Genomic DNA, 17,149 nt, shown 5'->3' on the forward strand with positions numbered 1-17,149 from the left:
TTTTGTGTCATTTATGAAGAGCTCAGTAGTAATAAAAAATAGATTTGTATGATGTGTGGAGTGGACAGAATAAGATGAAAACTTAAAATAGATGACAATATGATGATAAGTTTTGATTGACACTCCAAGATATTACCAATAATAATAATAACAATAAGACGTGTTATTATTATTATTGATAATACTTATTATTATTATTATTATTGCACATCCAGTTTATACAAGTTGAATATGTGCTTTTTGAAGAACTATATACAGAACTTGCACAACAGTAGGCTATATATTGTACAGATAAATTGAGAACATAGCTGCATCTAACCTAACAGTTTCAAGATCATCAATTCGGATAAAATTTAAAACTTTGTGCTAAAAAACAAACAAACAAAAAAAAAACATTACGATCGCAATAAAAAGCGCTGTTTTTTTTTTTTTTTTAATCCTGAAGAACCTCGTCACAGTTTTTGGTTCGAGTTCCTGCTGATATTGCTTGACGCGCCACGCCAAAAGGGGGCAGCATAGTACCGCATATTCAGAGACTAAGAGAGGCTGAGCAAACGATCTGCAACTACTTTTTCAAACATGGGCTTATTTTCTCGCAACATTTATCACTTTGTCAAACTATATTTTTTGTCTTAACTCTGTTGCCATAATCGTCCATTTCTTGCTGACTCTTTTGTGCTTAGGCCAAAGTCGTTTCCAAGATAAAAATATTGCTTTGGTGCAACTCTGGCGGCATCTTGCTGCCAAGCAATAGTGTTCAACTTAGAGGAGGTGCTTCATTTAGCCAGGCCATCACTTTGTTGAACAGAAAGGGGAAAAAAAAGAAATATATGCTTAGCTGCCATCTTGTGACATCTAGAGGAACTGACTTCACTTTTTGGCTGGGCCTCAGTTGCTCGCAGACTTGGGGGGGCAGGCTCACTAGGGCTGTGCAATTAATGGAAATTCAATTACAATTACGATTGTTACGCTCCACAATTAAAACATTGGCATCATTGTGTAAAAAAAACAACAACAAAAACGATTACTAATATTCATTGATTTCCAACACACTTTTGTTTACGCAAGGAAATCATACTCGAATTGATACTTTTGAACCTTTTTAAAAACTATCATAATAACAAATTGCAACATTTCGTTAAGGTTTCAAAGACATTTATTTGTCTTTCTATTTTGTACATTCAAACATGTTCTTGTTTTGTGCCAAAAAATACACGATCATTTGAATAATCGTGATTTCAATTGTTACCCAAATAATCGTGATGAATGTTTTCTCATAATTGAGCAGCCCTAGGGCTCACTTTTCTGGAATACCGTGTGTGTGTGTGTGTGTGTGTGTGTGTGTGTGTGTGTGCGTGCGCACTTTTGGCTTAGTTACAAAGCAGTTTATTTCTTTCCATTCTCTTTTCTTTGGTTTTGATATCCATACCAAGACGTTGACAAAGCAGTGCTACTTGTACTCACGAAAACAAGCGCAAAAGGTGCTTTGTGGGGTGCTGGAATGGATTTGTAAGGACATGAACGTGGCACACTTGTGAGGCCGGCCGGCCGCCCGCCCGCCCAAGCGCCCGCCGTGTGAACCGCTCGCCGACTCCTTCCGGCAGAGCGCATCTAGCACAACAACGTCACAACGCATCAGCCGGCGGGACACTGCGGGCCTTTAGCCGCGTCAGTGCTCGCATTGTGCCCCAACTGCAAATCTCGCTGGGATCTGCCACGACAATGCTGGATGGACTGCGCTACAACAACGGAGAGGAAAAACACCCAGGCTGAGTGGGACAATGTGCACTTTTTACACAGGATCAACTCATGCCATTGCAGCGGGACTGAGTACTCAAGTCAGAAAGTACTTGAGTAGTGATACAGCGGCTGACTTGACTCTGGCGCCGTTCGCCGTCACAAACATTTGCTAGCGACTTCAGCAACACGAAGACGTCCTGAAATGAGCTTCAAATTAAGGCTGCTAAAAAAAAACAAGTTGATTATTGGGACCTCGCCTGTCGCCGCCGGCATGTGGCCGCGGGATTACTCTTCACTTTGTTGTTTTATCCGGAAAAATCGCTCCAGTGGGTTTGACGTCACTTCGTCTCATAGAACGAAATTTGCCTTTATTATCACAAATCTTTCCAGAAAGGAAAATAATACGCTGCTACGCGCAGTTTGAAATGAATTCAATTGAATTGATTGACCGATTTGAATTTTAAATTGTTGAGCATCTAACAATGAAAACAAGTTGGCCGTCTATTAATAAGTGGAAATGTGTTTATATGTCTTCAGAACTTATAACCAAGAAAAAAAAAGTCATCCTTTTTATTTGTATCTGAATATTAAACATAGACCAATGTTTTTTTTCAGGGCTGATACCAATTATTATTGGTAGTCAAGGCGACCGATAAGCAATAATATTCATTTTTCCTAAAAAAAAAAAAAAGGAAAAAAAATACTGGCATCAAAATCTAAAAATTCTTAACTTTGTTGAAACGTCTTTAAGCATGTTTAGTGAACAATTTTTCAGATTTGCATCATGTTGATTTTTTTTTGTATTACTATGCATTTTTGACAAGGTACATCTTTGTTCTCACCAGGGTCGTCAGCATGTTTTAAAACGTTGGATGAAAACTGAAAAAATAGCCCCATATTCAACTTTCACAACTTTGTTTCGATTTCAACACAGTTTGAAATCGATCAATTATCGGCCATCAGATTGTTAAAAAAGGCCGATGCCGATATTCGTCAAAACGCAGAATATCAGTGGCCCGGCCGATAATCGCTCTTTCCCTAGTGAATACCCGATTATTCGATCAGATTTTCAGTCGGCTAGCCGAATAGTAAAATATTCGACAGCTGCGGCACTAGAGCAAGGCCAGAAAACACAGCAAGTGTTGACTGTTGCCATTTCCACGAGCGACTTTTTTTTCTTCTTCTTCTTCTTTTTCCTACTACGCCATCTGAACTTGCTAAGAGCTTGGAGGATTTGCCTTGGTGTTTGTGAGAGAAAGCGAGCGGCATCTGTTTGCGATTGGCGGCCGGCGTAGCGGCCCTTGAACTGGGCCGGCCTCCCGCACGTGAGGCCATCGCAAGCACATGTTGCGCTCGCACTCAGCGCAGCCACGCTGCACGTTTGCAGACTTCTCCCATTCCGCCGGCCGCCATTTTGCAAGTTTGCCGGCCGGGCTGATTTCAGAATGAAATGCCTGTCAGGCCGCAGGGAGAATGAGAGGCTGTCAATGGACTTTGGATATGTTCATCAGGAGCAGCTCAACTGCAAAGAGTAAAAAAAGAAAAAATACGTTGTCTCGGTAAAAATAAAAAAAAGAAAAAGAAATCTTTCGGATGACCGTTGAACTTGGCAACATGACATGTGGTAGACATGAGGCTTTACACGGTCAAGATTCTGAGCTGATCACCGAGTTGAAAACAAGAACAAAAAAAAAACCCGATCAGTAAAACAGTTTAGGTTCATTCATTCGTGTTTCCACAGGGCTTAGGGCTGTGCAATGAATGGAAATACAATACAATACAATGTTATTTGTCTAGTGAGGGGGAAAGTCTTATGAAATATGAAGAAAATACTTTGTAAAAATATTTTCAAAAAATATTCAAACGATTCCCCCGGCAAAGAAAAACCAATTAAAAAAAAAAACATTTCCAACATGCAATATTACAAATATAAAGTCTTATCTTTTCCAAGGAAAACGCTGTACAAGATTGAAGTTGAAAGTAAAGGAAAATGTCCTCTCTTTCAAAACAAGACTGACTGACTCCAAAAAGCGAAGAGCTCCATTTTCGTGACCGACGCATGGTCAATCCCGCCGCCTGCTGGCGCATGGCCTAGCTGCGCGGAACGGGAGGGAGGTCTGCGCCACTGCGGGTGCGATCACAGCCAACTCCAATCATAGCCAAAGTGCAGATGTGCTGTCTATGAAAATAAGGCCTGATAAAAAATTTCAAAAATTCTTGAAAAATGTGACAATTTTCTTGGAAATTGACTGTCTGCATTTCTGTATGCAATCTGTATTTTGATAAGTTTGTGACTTGGAGATTGTTTTTCTCTTCTGTCTTTACTCTCACTGTACCTTTTTGGGGGTGCGTGTGTGTGTGTCCCAAATACGCCTTTCTAACGTTTGGATTCAAGTTTAAAAATAACACAGTATATTTTGGTCACCTGTTGGGGCGTGTGGGAAATTCAAGAGGCATTTGTCTTTTCCCTTCTTGTGCCGTTCTCATTTGGGATGCAAGCGGGTGGTCTGCTATTTTGGAATGCCGGTGCAACTATGGCGCAAAAGTGACAAGAGGAAAAGTGCTCTTTATTTCAGTCGGAACGTGACGAAAGAGGAATGGACGTGGCCTTTGAAGCGCACGCGCGCACGCACGGGTGCCAGTCGGCAGTATGCGCCTTACATTGATGGATTCACATTTGACAACTTCCCTACTTCAAAAATGGACTTGGGAAAACCCTCTTTGGTTTTTGCTCCACAAATTGTTACTTTCAGAAGTCACTAGGGATGTAATGATTCATTGAAAAAGCGATTTAAACTGCTTAAAAGGTGCATCGATGTAAAAAAAAAAAAAAAAAGAATAAATAAAATCGATGAATCGATCCGAGTGGCTCTCGCGAGCCCTAAACAGCAACACCTAATAACGAGAGACGCAACATAGCTAAGTCATTCGAATATACAAATGTAGACGTTCCTCCTAATCTTGAAGGTTTTTTTTGGAATGTGTCGATTGCACCCAACATCAGTGCCTGTCGCGCTAGCGGATGGCTGCAGCGGCCCGCTGCCGCACACGGACAAGCGTGGTTGCGAGTTCAAAAAAACGAAATCAAATCCAATCGAAAATCCTGAATTGAGAATCGAATCGGGGCTTGAGTGAATCATTGCATTCCTATATTTCTGTGATTTATCAAAAGAATTCTTGATTAGTTGTCGATATCCAACGTGGACACGGGTGGCCGCCGCGTTTGAGCGGCCGCGTCATCCGTCGCTTTGACTGCGGCTCACGGCCGGACGCTCACCTTTCAACTCTGTTGGGCAAGGAGGGGGAGCCATATGTTGCCCCCACCCGCCACGAGCGCCGAGCCCGCCCGCCCCGCTCAAGAGATGCCATGCCCTCGCTATCGCTAGCCTTGCAACGCGGAGTAACCACCTGGCTCATAATCCTCACCTGATGGATATTGGGGTTGGGTTTTTTTTGGGGGCATCAAAAGAAAGTTTCAGTCTGACGACTCCAAATAAACGCAGGCGCCTACCGCATGTCCACTCGGTCATCAGATGACTATTTGCTTGAGCGTGCACATCAAGCTACACCGGGGCCAATTTCAACATTTTGCCAAAGCAAACAAAATATACAGCCAATGTCGTGAAAAAGAAGCAGAAGAGTTTGAGCGGGACCAAACCACGGGACCAAGTCACGACAGCCCGAAAAAGACGACAAAGCGCAAGCGTGCCGACAGGAGCCGAGTGTGACTGCAACTCAAGTTGAAGAATCGCAGAGGTGCGCTGGTCTTGAGCGCTCTCCGCGGGAAACTCGAGAGTCTGGCCAGTCCCGGGACGAGACAAGACCAAGACCTTCGAAATGCGCTCTCGAGACCGATCTTGACGATGACAATGACGGCGATGAAGGAGCAGGAAGAGGAAGCAGCCCGTCCGAGGTGGAAGAACAGCCCGGAGCATCTCATCGGCTGCGATTACGTGGACACGTTTATTGGGATTCAAAGCAATTTGGTGGATGGACGGCTCATTTCCAAATCACTAGTCAACGGAGGGAATATAGCATTTGCTCGATTGATTTCAAAAAAGAGATTCGGTAACTCAAATAAACGCTTGCAATTTGCCAACCTGAGGAAGACAATTTTCAATTTTGGGACGGACGTTCGAAAAAAACTAACGAAACGGGCACGCGTGGTTTCCTTCGTAACCGCGAGGTAAGGAATCACAGGAGTGGCGATATCGGTTTTCAAATGTCAGATTATAAAGCTGCTTACTTTCTCAAGTAAACAACAGACACCTGCGAATGTGGCCAAGTATTTGCACCGGTACGTCCCACCCTGGTTTTCTATTCCTTCAAACGTGCCGGAGCCGTTTGCTCCGGGTTGACCCGCTGGACTTTGCTACAAGGGGTGCGAAATTCCAGCGGCATTCCTCCGACGGCTTTACAAGCCCGGCGTCCCGCAACGACAGGTCTTGTTTGGAGAGCAAACAGCCGGTCCGGAAAGCGCCGCTGGCTCGCAGCTAATGCGCTCCATGTGCCTGAAAGGCCAGAGCGCCCGGCCGGCTGACCGAAGGAAGGCCATCAACCTGCTCTTTTGCCGCCTCCTCCCGCTGAAGGCTGAAGCGGAGGCGGGGGCGGGGGCGGCCGACTCCGGTCGCATCACCTGGCTTTACGAGCCGTGGCCTTGAGACCCCCCAAGAAACAAAGGCCTCCGCGACTTGCGACAGGAGCTCCCGGCGCGTCAAGGTATCTGGTTCTTCGGGTCGCTGTCAATCAAGACCCAGAGTCCTCACCAAAGGCTTTTAGGAACCAGAGGCACCAAGGACAAAAGGCCCAAATAACAGCGGCCCAAAATAACAGGAGAGCGTAACAAGTGTACTTGTGTGAGCCGCCACCGGTCGAAGAATCCAACTAGCTGAATCAACTCAAACGATGAATGCGGATTGGTCAAATCGTGTGCAAAAGTCACGCTAGTGGTTTCAAGCGGAGATTCAAAGCAAATCACTTGATCACTAAGCTCGCATTCATGCTAGGCCTGCCTGGCTGAGCAATTCACTTTCTTGATTCATCCGCGCCGCAGAAAGTCAGCTACTGTATGCCAATCTCTGCGCTACAAACAGCGGCTAGGAAGTCAGCTTGCTCAGCAACTCCCAAAACAAAACAAAAGAAAAACGGGATGGTTATTTGTAAAAAAAAATAAATAAATTTAAAAAAAGTGGTGTATTTACGGGACTGAAGGCAACCTGTGACGTCGGACTTGCACTTTGCAAAGCGACATTCGGAACATTTGACTTGCACTCAGGCGTCACTTCACCTTGTTAAAGGCGAGTGCCGGGCCATAAATCGGGGCCATAAACGACAGGCCGGGCGGCTCGGCCCGGCAACGCCGTGCGCGTTGCTTCCGATTGGCGGAATTTCCCGCTCCTCGGCCAATCGCGGGCCAGCTCGGCGGAAGGGCGCCGCGTTCTCCCCGGCGACCGAGCGCTACGCTCGCTGACGTCGGCACCCAGAGAGACTCGCTCGCGCTGTGACGATACTTCAGGCCGGCTCATCCACAAAGGAAATTCACACCGAACGACGACAAGGCAAAGCGTGCGTGACCAAGATGTGAAAAAAAATTGGGAGAAAGATGACGTCCTTTGTTTAGTTTTTTCTTTTTCTTTTTTAAACTAAATGGAGCAGCGTGTCCTCCGCCTGCAGCAGATGCTCGAGGGGGGGGGGGGGGGGGGCGGCGCTGATATTTGAGCCGGCACAGATGTGGGAGTGCACATCAAGGGAAGAGGAGGACGAGGGGGAGGAGGGGGAGGAGGAGGAGGGGGAGGGGGAGGGGGAGGGCGTGCTGTGTGTTTCACTACACAGCACCCTCACGACAAGCCACGTTTCCACCGAGCACTACAAGGTGCTGCAGTTATTCACATTGCGTTTTATTGCACCGGAGAGTGCCAAAATTCCTGATTTGTTCATGACAACTTTTTAGTAACAAAGTACCAACAGGTTGTAGATGCGTTTTAGTTTCACGAGGCGCAACTTCGAGGCACAAATAGACACCGTAAAATAAACACAAGCATGTATAGTGACTGACTATACGGAGGTATAGGTATCGGTTCATATTGGACATTTGGACAAATACCTTTTTTAAAAACTCGATGGCCGATATAAAATATCCATTTAAAAGTGTGTTAACTTCAAGGAATATTTATTGACGTTTGCAGTTCACTTTAAAAGAGATTCTACTGACCCTGGGAGCACTCTGCACCTTTTTTTTGGCTTGAAATCCCAACAAAGAGAAGTGAAATCTGAACATTTTGAAATTTTGGGCAACTTTATTTATCGTAGAAAACCATATAAGCCATTGTTGAACTTTTCATTTCACTTGTGAAGACATGCTGACAGCACTGGGAGCTCCCTTTTTGCCTAAACAAAGATATTGTTGTAAAATTCTAGCTGAAGTGAAGTGCAATTAAAACACCCCCCCAAAAAAATGGACAAAAACACTTTTGTCCATTTTTTTTCATTTAACATTTAATTTAAAACATGCTGATGACGCTGGCAGGTCAGTAAACTTTGTTAGAATTTTACAACGACGATCTCTATGTATTGGCAAAAATGTATAATACTGATTTTAAAAAAAAATAAAAAAAAAATAAAAAAAAATCAACATTATGCAAATCTGTAAAAAAAAAAACATATGCTTGAATAGAAGTTAAGAGTTTATTTTTTATTTTGACACCAATACTTTTCATTTTACTGAAAATGAATATCGGCTCCAAAAATTGGTTAGCGGCCTCCTTGACTGCTAATAATCGGTATCTGCCCTGACAAAAATCGTCTATCTAATAGTGACAGCAAAAGTACTTGGAGGTAATGCTCGGGGGCTCCGCTCCGCGGGTCCCTTTTGCGTTCAAAAAGCCAGCGTTAGCATGAAGCGCTACGTTTGGGGGCTAATCTGACCATCTGTTGAGGATTTGGCGTCTTTGTGACGCCGTCCTCTTCTTCACAGGACTCAATCGGGTCAAGTGGGAGAAGAAAAGTGGCGATTCGTAGACATTGTCGATGGACAAAATTAGACATTCCAATTTTATTTTCAGTGATGGGCACTTGAGCCTTCTTTGCCGCTCCGTCCTCCGTCCGCGACCTGGGGACCCTTCCGGTCCAGTCCCTCCGTCCTTATTCATAAAAATAATCGTCCTCCGACCCCGTCCGTCCTTGTCATTTTAAAGCGCTTCCGTCCTTACATCCCGTCCCCCGGCCCCCAGCCCCCCCCCCCCAAAAAAAACACATCCGTGCACTCATAAACATAATTTAAAGCTCATTAGCTGGCTAATTTAATATGTACATCCACTTAGTGGCTGGGAGAAGCCGGAGTGGATTGAATTGTTGACGGTTACAAGAAGGACTTTGGATTTTGAAAACGACGAGAGCAGTCATTTTGACGGATTGCGCTCCGACAATAGGACGTCATCGACTAAAATGATTACTCGCCGCTCGAGTGTCTAAGAAAGGTGTTTGTATTTTATGTGTATCATTTTAATGTAAATGAGAGCTCAGAAGCAAGGTCAGCTAGGTGAACCGCTACGCCACTAAAGTCCACACAACGTCTCGTGACTTTGTTTTTTTTCCAACCCGGGCAAATAATATACAGCGTCCACAATATATATATAAAAAAAAAACCCAACCAAAAAAAGAACACCAAAGTTGTGTTTATGGGGCAACAAAGTCGATTACATACGATACAGCTTATATGAATGCCTCCAAATGGAGCCTGGGCCTTCAAGGAAACACCACGTTTGCATCTCAGTGACACGTTACATAAATTTGACAACAAAAGCTGAGCTCAAAATAGCATGAAAGACATACGGGAGTTCCATGTCGGCCCGCCCGCGCTCTGAGCTCCATGTGGTCTTTTTTTTAGGGGGAAGCATGGGGCCGATTATGGGTTACACGGTGGGCGCCCAAAGCACGGCCTTACTTACTTAAGACGGGGGTTTGGGGGAGTGTCCGGGGTGGTCATTTTTTAGCACAAAACATTTTTGCAGTTCATATTTTCACAATGGTTTGTTTCCAAACATTCCCTTTGTTACATTTTTTTTTGGGGGGGGGGGGGCTGCTGAAGGGTCTTCACAAACTGCACATCAGCCGGCTGTCATAAAGGAAGTGGAACGCAGAGCCTCGGCCGAGTTAAACCGCACACTGGAGCCTGTCTGAGTAATGGGATTACTTTTGGGATAATCCTACACCAGCATGTGGAAGGAGGTCACACACACACACACACACACACACACACATACACACACAAGATTCATTAATCACACATAGATCGATCGCTCGATCTGTTTACTGTACCTTTAGAAGAATGTATTCACTTTACAAAGATAAATGTGTAAATGTCCAAGACTATCATGACTTTCTCTTCCTCATTCGTACATTATGTGCGTTTCTCTTGGCATGCTTGATTTCAAACAATAAAATGAAATGAATACATCTTAAAGTTAAGTTAAGGTGTACCTCTATGAGAAAAAAATTGCAATAAAACAATATAAAGTTAAAGTTCCATTTCCATTTTTTTTTTTATACAACATAGGTGGAGTTCTATTGGGCTGTGCGCGGCATAGCAGCAACTTGACTCATCCTTTGGAATGTTGTGTGAAGAACAAGAAACCAAGAGTGGATAGAAAAAGTCTGCACACCCCAGTTGAAATGCCCATGTTTTTGTGATATGAAGACCAGGATATATGGCTTTTCCACTGTTAATGTGACCTATAACCTGTAAAAGCATTTTAATATGTCATATTCGCTTAAGTTTCTAGCATATTCTTTCTTCCATTTCATCATGATATTTACAATATTTGTTTTTACTTATTTTGCAGTAAACACTCTGTATTGTTAGGTCTTAATGAGGCTTCAATGCATAGATTTAATATTCTTAATTATTTATTTTCTAATTCTATTATAAATGTACTATTTGTTTCTATTGTATTTTACATTAGCTGCATGTTAATTAGTGCTCTCATTCCATATTGGTTTAGAATTAATGACGATTTATCACATGATTTTTTTTTAAATTATTTTATCATTTTTATAGGTTTAGTACATTGTTTCTTTTGACGCATTAATTTGTGCTGTCACTCTAAATTGTTTTTTTATTAATTACATACATTTTACTTTGAAAAGCAAGCAGTAATAATTACTAGTTGTTTTTGTTTAGATTGACTATACCTGATATTTCAAAATTAATCGCAATCAAGCACAGGATAAAACCCACTTGAATATTATAGTATTTTATTCTACTGATATTTATGCACATGTACATGTTTTGTGTGCGGAACGGAATAGTGAAGAGTTTGGATGTTTTTTGTTGTTGTTTTAATTGCACTTCAACAGCAATGAGCTTCAATGCTCACTTATTATTTGATGCTCTCACGTACTATGAAACCAAAAATAGACCAATTGCAGTTCAATAACTTAACTGATAATGTGTGACATGAGCATTTTGGCAAACTTTGGTTTGACAACTTACCCCAAATGACTGCCGTTGTGCTTGTTCAATCACGGTCCTACGCCCTTTTCTTCTCATCACTCACGTATGGAGCCTTCGGACAAATGTTTTTGTCTTTTTGTACGTTGAAGTTCAAATCAGCCACGCCGCCAGGACCTGTCGCATTTTAGCTAGCACCTAGCAGTTAGTTCTTCTCCAGGCGGCAAAACACTCACTCGACGTCATTACAACGTAAGCGCGCACACCTGCGAGCGCTGAGGGAAGGTCCGGGCGATGGATGTTTGCTCAAATCACATGTAAAAATGTATGTTAGTACACTTTTCTGAATCTATATATATCTGAAGGCAATGACGTCAGTTGACGCATTTTTGGACGGGCTTGGTATGGCAACTCACTGCGCATACGTCTGCCGGACGCCATTTTGGAGAGGTACAGACATAACACAAAGCGTTAGCCAACAATATGTCATGCTAGTGTGCCACTGTCGTAGTAGATGTGGGATTATTTACTTAAAAAAAAAAATATATATATATATATATATATATATATATATATATGTATAATATATACACATACATATAATATACACACATACATATAATATACACACATACATATAATATACACACATACATATAATATATACATATATATAATATATACATATATATATATATATATATATACACACACATATACATATATAATATACATATATATACACATACATGCACACACATATATATATATATATATACATACATGTATATATACATATGTATACATATATACACGTATATACACATATATACATATATACACATATATACACATACATATACATATACATATATTAGTCCCTGTGATGTATGCCAATCCCTAAAAACAGGGAAAAGAAGAAAGTAAAAGCCACCTTTAAAACACAGTTTTTATTTCAATTATGAAAATGACAAGCACTCATCAAACGACACGTTAAAACATTATCTGCGCCGTCTGCATCGACTGGCGGCGGCGCTTTAAAATAAATATTTTTTTTTCCTTTTCAGAATGCGGGAAAATAATACAGAGAACATGTGAGGCTCAAACACGTGAGACGCACGGACAGACAGACACTGACAAAATTTCCAAGTCGACCCTGACTCACAAACCGAAAAAGTATAAAACAGCCAGAAAGGATTTTTTTTCTTCTTAAAAATACAGAATCGTACAAAAACGTCTTTGAAATCACTGTAAAATATCAGCTGGCATTATGAGAGGAAATCGGGATGTCTGTGTGTATGCGTGTGTGTGCGTGCATGTGTGTAGTAAGACAAAGGACAGAATGTGCTTCTGTATTTGTACACGACGTATTCACACGTTCCGTTGAAGTGTAATGTACATTTTACAGTCCTCCGTCCAGTCGGTGGCGCTGTGATGGAGACGATCTTGGTGCATGTAAATCAATACACAGGCAAATGTCAACTCGTCGTCGCGTTGAATAGGTTAGCGTAGCCGCACGCAACGTTCACATTTTCTGTTTACAAAAAACAACCAATATTAACAATAATAATAATAAAAACTATTCTTAAACCTCTCCAAAAATAAGCATGGGGTGAGGGGCAAAATAGTTATGGGACTTTTCAAGGGAACAGGTTACAGTACAAAACGTGGTCCAGGTGTTAGCATATGTAGCATGCACGTGTGTTACGTTTGCCCTCTCATGCAAGCTCATACTGTATATATAGATATATAAAAAGGCCACATGGCTTTTCCTTCACTTTTAAATGCATGTTTGGGTCCCACTAACTGGTCCGACTGGCCTCTTAAGGATGCAGAAATTCACTTTCTCTGGTGTCCCCCCGCTGCTAAGCTTTCGAAACGAGCCTCGTGACATTGCTGCTTTTTCTAATTGGTCACAAGAATGTAAACAGGAAGGTTTACTGGCGAACCATCAAATTTCCTTGAAATGGTTGAATTTTCTTCAATCCTGATTCAGAATTCAGAACTGTGACTTGCCGTCACACTTGGCTGCCGGGATACGGCCACATGCAATGACAAAAACTCAAAATCATTGGAATTTACCGTCACCTTTCCTTTCAATGTGCCAGTCCTCAAACAAACTCTCGAGCACAATTTTCTTCTTGGAAAGACCCTTGGAAATGGCCAAAATGAACCTAAACCTGGCTGCTTCAAATCAAACTTGCAGGCTTTTTGTGTCTTCGAGTATGACCTGTCGAGACTTTTTTTGTGGGTCTACTCATGACAGACAAGCCTATTAAATGATAAATGACATGTTGCTTCGGGGCTGGATTTTCAAAACGCATTCCCATGGATCCCCGGAAATGACTTTCAAAATGCAAAATGGCAGACTTCCTGTGTCTTTTTGGCCATGTTTTTGGAGACTTTTTTGTGGTTCTTCTCACGATTGACATGCCTACCAAATTTCATGTCGCTGACTCAAACTGTCCTCAGGAGTTGAATTTAACGCAGCTTCTATGCTGAATTCTTATTCCTAGTTCCGTCTTTTTCCTAGCGTGTTGTTAAAACTTCGCCACTAAGGTCCACCAAACACAGTCACGATGCCGCTTAATTTTGCATCCAGTAATCATCGTTGGCAATCACACGAAATCTCTCGGGTGAGTTGATCGGCGAAGGACCCCAGAAAGGTCCAAATGAGCCGAAACCAGCAAACCAAAATGGCAGACTTCCGGTGTCTTCTCGGGCATGGCTTCTCGAGACTTTTTTGTGGGCGCACTCACAACATACATGCCAAGCAAAATAGGCTTTGGGGGCAAAATATTCAAAAGCTTCACATACTTGTTGGCAGAGTTGTTCGATTACGGGACGACTATGCCGAGCCCTGCAATAAGACCACGTCCTTGGCGCATGCTAGCATGGCAAAGTGACAACGGTCAACATTTTCCTGCAAAAGGACAAACCCGACTGGATCGGATCATCGGATCAGAACCAAGCGGGGGACAACTCAGCAGATGAAAATGGACCAAAGGGCACGTGGAAGAGCCACCACGCAAGGCGCTTCTTATTCCTCCATTTTTTGCGGTGTGTACGCGACAACGAAAGATGCGATGTGTGGTCCGAGAAAGCGCCGGTTCCTGCGGAGGGAGCAGTTATCATACGTTCGTGTGGGGAAGTTTGTGTGAAGTTTGCATAGAGGGTGAACGACGGAGCTGCACCTTCTCACCAGTCCGGTGGGCTACAAGAGCTTGTAAACACAAGGCAGGCGGGATTCTGCCGTCTCTCCTCTGGCTTCCACCCGCGCAAGGTGGGTCAATCTAGGGATAGACCGATTATCGGCCGGCCCGGTTATCGGTATGGGCCTAAAAATGCGATGGCCGATAATAAATCAATTTAAACCTTCATGGAACTACTTCCTTTTCAAGAGATTCTACGGACCCTGGGAACACTCTGCACTTTTTCTTTTTGTTTGAAATCAAAACAAACATCAGTGCAATTTGAATATTTCTGTCGTTTTGAAATTTTGGAGAACTTTATTTACTGTGGAAAACTATAGGGAGCTATTGTTTAAGATTTCATTTCATTTTTGAAGACAGGCTGATGACGCTGGGAGCTCCCTGAACTTGATTCGAATTTTAAAACAAAGACGTACATTGTCAAAAATGTACACAAACAAAATTAATTGAATAACACTTATGTCCATTATTTTCATTTTTCTTATTTTTACGTGAATGGTGTTTCCGTGTTAGAGACAAAAAAAAATTGGACATATGTGTTTTTCACAGGACAGCGACGATATGCTTAAAGACGTTTGCGCAAAGTTAGGAATTGTCTTTTTTTAGATTTTGACGCCAATATTTTCTTTTTTCCTAAAAATGCATATCGGCTCCAAATATCGGTTATCGGCCTCCCCGACTACCAATAATCGGTACCGTCCCTGAACCCCCCCACTATCGGTCTATCTCTAGGTCAATTTCTTGAGTGCAGAGTGAAGCCCTTGTCCCCGCTCCCGTCGGGTTCATCCCGTCATGTCGACCGCCGAGCGGAGATTACAAAGAAAAGGATCGACTTTGAGGCACTGTTTGATTTCCAAGGCGACACGCCTGGGAGGTCTTCCGAGTCAGTCAGGTAGGACGTTTGTAAAGGGTTATCCGAGCGGCGGCGGCGGCAGTCCTGGCGCTCAAGCCATGATCTTCTGGGGGATCTCGATGGAAGCCTTGACAAAGACGCAGTTGTCGCGGACGTAGTTCCTCTTCTTGATCTCCTCGTGCGAGATGAACTTGGGGTAGCCGAAGCCCAGGGTGCTCTCGTCCAGCGAGTTGCGGGCGCCGCAGGGCTTCTGGAAGTTCTTCCAGTTGGGGTCCGGGTTGAAGGTCTCGGTGATGTGCTGCGGCTTGGACAGCGAGGGGTCGCTCTGGTCCAGGATGGAGAAGGTGACCTTGTAGGCGAAGGGCCACTCCAGCAGGTTGTCGTACTCGCCGGGCAGCACGCGGATGTAGACGGACAGGTGCGAGCCCTCGCCGCTGCCGTTGCCGTTGAGGAAGGCCGACACCTGCAGCTTGTAGCCGTAGCGGTGCGTGTAGAAGGGCGGGCTGAAGAACTCGTGGTTGCTGCGCAGCTTGGCCTCCTGCAGCTTGCGCGAGTAGTCGCTCAGCTTCCAGATGAGGACGCCGTCGTGGCTCACCGACAGCTCCTCCATCTCCCGCCGCAGCTCCAGGATCTCCTGGCGCTGGCGCCCCACCAGGTTGCACATCATGGTCAGGTGCGACTTGGTGCTGTCCTCCAGGTGCCGGCCGATGGCCAGCTTGGGGCACTGGGGAGAAAGAGCGCCTCGGTTCACGCTCAATATGTTGTGCAAAACATATTCAAACTAAGCCCGTCTGCGGCGCGGCGGATCATCTCTCATCCGGAAGCGAGCGTTCCGTGGAATGAGGAAAAAAAAGCAAACCGGCGCGTTGAAATGAAGGCAGCGCGATTAGTCGCTTGCATTAGTCCGCAGCAGAGGAAGTTGAAAAGCTTCATGGATGGCGCAAGTCGCCTGTCCGCCAGCATTTTGGCAACTTGGGGTGAAACGAGTCCTCAAATGAATGCTCGCCTTTTCACGCCGCGTACTTTGATTGTTACTAAAAGTAGTGTACTTTGTTTATTGCTACTGTTGCCTCATCATTCGCTTGTTTTCATCTCAATGTCACGACACCAAAATCCCCGAAAAGCCTGGAAACTTTCCTGGCACCAAAATGTTCGATATTCAGCGACTTACACTCTTTATCCTTTGACAAAAAGGACTCCATTTAATTCCGCTCTGACGCTTGACGGAAGAAACGGTTTGACTTACTCGGTGTTTACAGCCGGCGTCTTTGAAGGGGCAGAGAACCAGGGCGCTCCCACAGTTGTCTTTCACGTGGTTGGCCAGGTCTTCGCGGGCGATGTTGGGCGTGCCGCACTGGTTCGGACACTGGACGGGAAAGCGAGGGCAGTGGTACTGGTGGTTCTGTGGGAAAGGGGCCGGGGGGTCCGTTTCAAACACACCATTGAGCAAAGGTCAATCGACACTCCAGTCAAGGGACCACCCTCGACTATCTTGAAATCCATTTTCCCCACCGACGCGAACGGAAACGCCAATAATCTGTTCGGCTACCGGCGCTGCTATGTGGCTTCTTCTCTATTTGCTGCTGATTTAGCCGCGACTTGCCATTGGAAGACGCTTTCCGGTTGACGCACGTTACGGCGTATCAGTCAAGAGTTCAGCCCTTCGTGGATCATTTTTTGTCATTTTTACACAACCTTTGCTAGCGCCCACACTGCTCGCGGCTAGCGACTCTCCAGGCTAGCAGCACGACAGCGGCAAGAAAACAAAACCAACATCCAAAGTCGACTGACGCCAAACAACAAAACTAGAGATAGAGCCGTATGTTTTTTTCCGGGCCGATACCGACGCCGATTACTAGTAGTCAAGGAGGCCGATAACCGATAGTTGGAGCCGAT

The 17,149-nt window shown here is 44.1% G+C and overlaps 1 protein-coding gene and 1 long non-coding RNA gene across 2 annotated transcripts in view; both read right to left on the reverse strand.

Moving 5' to 3' along the window:
• Positions 1 to 9,393: 9,393 nt before the first annotated feature.
• LOC147144264 (uncharacterized) lies at positions 9,394 to 11,615 on the reverse strand. Its single transcript, XR_015087575.1, has 2 exons — positions 11,231 to 11,615; positions 9,394 to 9,944 (listed from the first exon to the last, which is right to left on the reverse strand). It is a non-coding gene; the product is annotated as an uncharacterized LOC147144264 (long non-coding RNA).
• Positions 11,616 to 12,119: 504 nt separating this feature from the next.
• The window catches only part of traf4a (tnf receptor-associated factor 4a), a 31,195-nt gene continuing 26,165 nt past the window's right edge, over positions 12,120 to 17,149 (reverse strand). Inside the window, exons 6-7 of the mRNA XM_086036006.1 lie at positions 16,500 to 16,655; positions 12,120 to 15,977 (exon numbers count right to left, since the gene is read on the reverse strand). Of these exons, the coding sequence (XP_085892132.1) occupies positions 15,345 to 15,977; positions 16,500 to 16,655 (789 nt within the window). The 3' untranslated portion in view covers positions 12,120 to 15,344. The remainder of the gene's footprint in view (positions 15,978 to 16,499; positions 16,656 to 17,149) is intronic.

The sequence above is a fragment of the Filicampus tigris genome, chromosome 7, assembly GCF_054856515.1.
Source record: "Filicampus tigris isolate MCC_2025a chromosome 7, RoL_Ftig_1.0, whole genome shotgun sequence".
NCBI lineage: Eukaryota > Metazoa > Chordata > Actinopteri > Syngnathiformes > Syngnathidae > Filicampus > Filicampus tigris.